Raw genomic sequence first — 4,469 nt, forward strand, 5'->3', positions numbered from 1 at the left:
ATAAAAGCCGACAGTGTCTACAGTCAGACACTTACAGGGACTTGACTCTCCTTTTGAAGACTGCTCCTCTTCTGTTTTCCTCTTCTCAGAGAGTTGACAACCACTGCAAACATAATGAAGAAGGCATACTCAGTCTCTGGCTATGGCAGCAGCACCAGGAGGTCCTTTGCACCAACTAGCAGCTACTCCGTACAAAGATCCAGTTATAGTAGTGGTGGTGGAGCCAGAGCTGGTTCCATCATGTCTTCAATGGGTGGTGGTGGTGGTTATGGTAGTGGTTATGGTGGTGGTTATGGCTTTTCTTCGAGCCAAGCAGGCGGCTTCATTCCTCCACCGATCACCACTGTCCAAGTCAACCAGAGCTTGCTGACTCCAATGAACTTGGATATTGACCCATCCATCCAGGTTGTCCGTACCCAGGAGAAGGAGCAGATCAAGACCCTCAACAACCGCTTCGCCTCCTTCATTGACAAGGTTGGTTCCTGTGACTTCTGTGTGACTGTCTTATGTACAATTTAGTGTAGGCCTCTTTATCTTAGTGCTGACGTCCTGTATGCCCTCCCTGGGCTCCACTTACTGCTAGCAGCTGTCAAAATGGAACTGTAGCACTGTTTAGTTAAAGACAATCTGCCCACTACTTGCAAATCTGAGAAAGCAAGACAGCTGTGAATCTCGTCTGTGTAATGTTGAATCCCTCAGTGAGTTACAGCCTCTGGAATTAGGAAGTTTACAAAAATCTGTCACTGATTGTGACCCCACTGGCAACTCCATCCAAAATCTACCTAAGGTAACAGTTAGCCTGTAGCCCTTTTCTGAGCCAATGGCAGCCTTTCTCCCCACTATCTAAACATGGGTGGGGATTATATTGCAGTGACTTAACTGGAAGACTGGCAGAGATCTATTTACGCTATGCCCACAGAGTCCAAAGTCTTTCCTTTGCACAGTGCGCCTATCACCTGGTTGTTATCGGCAACAAGAATGTTTAGTGCACAACAGTAAATCATCATTTAATTGTCTTTTACGCAACGATCACACGACTGTGTTAATGTTTGTGTGCAAGCTATATAAGGAGAGGTCCTTTATGAAGAGTCAGACTCTCTGAACACTATAAGTTGGCATTCTGACAAAAACTCGCATAACAAAACACTCATTCGATAACACTGCTCTGCTTTGTCTTCTTTATCTGCCACGCCTAGTTTTTTTTCTTTTGGCAAGAGTGACTGTGTGGCCTCCATTGCCCAACAGAGCATGGATGATTCATGTGCAAAGAAGAGTTATGATAGGTGAAACACACATAGGAAGCATCTTGATTGAACATACTATATACTATATTTAGTTTGAAGAAAGAAAGTGTTTCCCTTTTACACCTTTTAGTATTAAAATAGATTGAACAAGCAGGCAAAGATATGCCATCATGAGTTACAGTTGTTGTGAAATGGGTGTGGCAATTCGGATATGTAGCTATCAACGGAGTCAAGTAGATAAAGGTGAGACCACAATTGCACACCCTTTGTGACCCAACTGCTCTGATCCTACACTTTAAAAAATGAAATATCTATACAAAGCTCAAAAACAATTCAACATTTTGAAACAACATCTGACAATCTTCCTTGGTTTTGTGTCTCCACAGGTTCGTTTCCTGGAGCAGCAGAACAAGATGCTGGAGACCAAATGGAGCCTCCTGCAGGACCAGACCACCACCCGCTCCAACATCGATAGCATGTTCGAGGCGTACATTGCCAACCTGCGCAGACAGCTCGACGGGCTGGGCAACGAGAAGGCCAAGCTGGAGGGAGAGCTGAGGAATATGCAGGGCCTGGTTGAAGACTTCAAGTGCAAGTGAGTGCTTGCATGACATGGTCACTAGTTATAATATATACCTTGATATAGTGAGCAGATGTTCAAAAGAGAGTAGATGTACAAAAACTTTGGCTTTTGTCCCAACAGGTATGAAGATGAAATCAACAAACGTTCAGTTGCAGAGAACGAGTTTGTGCTCCTTAAGAAGGTGCGAAAACATCAAGATGGCCATTAAATTCTTTTCTGTAATCCTGGGGTTTAAGACAATCTGGCCACCTGTTACACTTCATGTTTCTATTTGATTTTCTTTCCAGGATGTTGATGGTGCCTACATGAACAAGGTGGAGCTGGAGGCCAAAGCTGATGCTCTTCAGGATGAGATCAACTTCCTCAGGGCCGTCTATGAGGCTGTATGTATCTATAATGTCCAATACTTCATAATTCTACAATCACCATTTCAGTTAAAGCTGATTATCATCCACTCTTCGTGTAAATCAGCTATAAAGCACAAAGAGTTAACTGATGTGCAACAACCATTGGTTCTGTAGGAGCTCCGTGAACTGCAGGGCCAGATCAAGGACACCTCCGTCATCGTAGAAATGGACAACAGCCGTCACCTGGACATGGACTCCATTGTGGCTGAAGTGCGTGCTCAGTATGAAGACATTGCCAACCGCAGCAAGGCTGAAGCAGAGACCTGGTACAAACAGAAGGTGTGTGAAATGAAAAATTCAGTTTTTTCAACACTTCTTCCAACTGTGTGGATCATGCTCTTAATGCAACTTATTTTTCATACTAGTATGAGGAGATGCAGAGCTCTGCTGGACAGTATGGTGACGACCTGCGCACAACCAAGGCTGAGATGTCTGAACTGAACCGCATGATTTCCCGTCTTCAGAATGAGATTGAGTCTATCAAGGGACAGGTACATTTTAAGACCTTCACATGAATGATGCCCTAATATTTATACACTTGATTATCTCAGTGGATTTGCAGTTATTAATCCATCAACATAATTTTTCACAGAGGGCCAACCTTGAGGCTCAGATCGCAGAGGCTGAGGAGCGTGGTGAGCTGGCAGTGAAGGATGCCAAGCTCCGCATCAGGGACTTGGAGGATGCTCTGCAGAGAGCCAAGCAGGACATGGCCCGCCAGGTACGCGAGTACCAGGAGCTGATGAACGTCAAGCTGGCCCTGGACATTGAAATTGCCACCTACAGGAAACTGCTGGAAGGAGAGGAGAGCAGGTGGGATGAACTTGAATATGTAATGTATTTCAATGGCTGCAGCATTAGATTCAACTCTGAATTAAGCGCTAACTCGTCACTATTCCACCATTAGACTGACCAGCGGAGGTTCAACCGCCACCATCCATGTGCAGCAGTCCTCTGGAGGTGGTGGTAAGTTTCATATTTCATACATCATCATCATAAGTGATACCTGAGTCAACAGACCTCACTGACAGATGGATGGATAAATAACACTTACATATTTTTTTTGCTTCAGGATTCTCCAGCTCCGGCGGTGGATTCGGCTACAGCGGTGGCAGCTACAGTGGCAGCAGCAGCTACGGCGGCGGCAGCGGCTTCGGTGGAAGCAGCGGCTACGGTGGCGGTTATGGTGGTACTGTTACCAAGTCCACAGTCTCATCAACCAGTTCCAGGAGAGCCTATTAAAAAGGAGAGCCATCCCTCTTCCCCTTCAGAAACCCTTGAGTTTGATTTAAATCTGTACAGGCTCATGGTGCTATACAATACTGTTAAGCATGACCAACAATACAGCTTAATAAATTGTGTTACACTGCTACCAGTTGTGTTTCAAACATCCCTGGTGGCTTTCTTACTCTGTTATGTTTAACATCATCAACAAGAGTTTCTGAAGGTAAACATGGCCTTAGACAAACATGGGCCAGGTAAGCTCTTTCTGCTCTGACATGTAACAAATAAGAAAAAAAACACAAAGGTTTTGATGAAGTGTTAAAACTAAGCAAGAGACATTTGAAAATATGTACTCAATCTCAGATGTTTTTTTTACTGTAGTGCTCTGATGAACTCTTCTGAAATAAAATCCTGTAGTGACATGTACAGGATGATTAACCAAAGTTCAGTTGAAGTCGTCATTCCTACATTTGAGTGCTGATATAGGTAAGGGGAGCAAGTCACTGACCAGATCCGATCACCAGAGAAATACAAAAAAAAAATTGTGTGACTTTATATGTTAACAGTTTCACTTTGAACTGATTGGCTACTGGCTTGTTCTTCTTACTGTTTTGTCAAATGCTTCCATGTTGAGTTTTGCATTTCCCTTCCTTCAAGATAAAACTATGTAGAAACCAGATTTATTTTGTAAAAGCCTTCCTGTCAACATGACTGATGAATGTTGCAGCAAATTACATCAAATGAATCAGAAAAAAGTAAATCTGACAACTAAGACTCTCAATATTGTTGTGGTTAAAAAAAGAAAAAGCTCAGGAGGTTTTGACTTACAATGGACATGTCTATTGTAATTTCCACTTTGAGATTTCACATGAGGGCAGTGCTGTGCCACTTTTCTACTCCTCACTTCCTGTTTGGAATAGCTGTCCAACAGATATGCATGTGCAGATCTCTTAAAGACCCACGGTCATTACAGTTATATTTTAAGTGCCTAAGTAATCTTAAATTTTGCAT

At 43.3% G+C, this 4,469-nt stretch overlaps 1 protein-coding gene across 1 annotated transcript; it reads left to right on the forward strand.

Annotated features, from left to right (window-relative positions):
* Window positions 1-24: 24 nt before the first annotated feature.
* Window positions 25-3,901, forward strand: LOC116378482 (keratin, type II cytoskeletal 8-like). The gene is made up of 9 exons (XM_031840371.1): window positions 25-474; window positions 1,631-1,839; window positions 1,948-2,008; window positions 2,115-2,210; window positions 2,349-2,513; window positions 2,600-2,725; window positions 2,827-3,047; window positions 3,142-3,200; window positions 3,307-3,901. Exons 1-9 carry the CDS (start codon window positions 115-117, stop codon window positions 3,474-3,476), a joined length of 1,467 nt encoding a protein of 488 aa, XP_031696231.1. The 5' UTR covers window positions 25-114; the 3' UTR covers window positions 3,477-3,901.
* The last annotated feature ends 568 nt before the right edge of the window (window positions 3,902-4,469 follow it).

This window comes from Anarrhichthys ocellatus, unplaced genomic scaffold (assembly GCF_004355925.1).
Source record: "Anarrhichthys ocellatus isolate YVR2014 unplaced genomic scaffold, GSC_Weel_1.0 scaffold2671, whole genome shotgun sequence".
Taxonomy (NCBI): Eukaryota; Metazoa; Chordata; class Actinopteri; order Perciformes; family Anarhichadidae; genus Anarrhichthys; species Anarrhichthys ocellatus.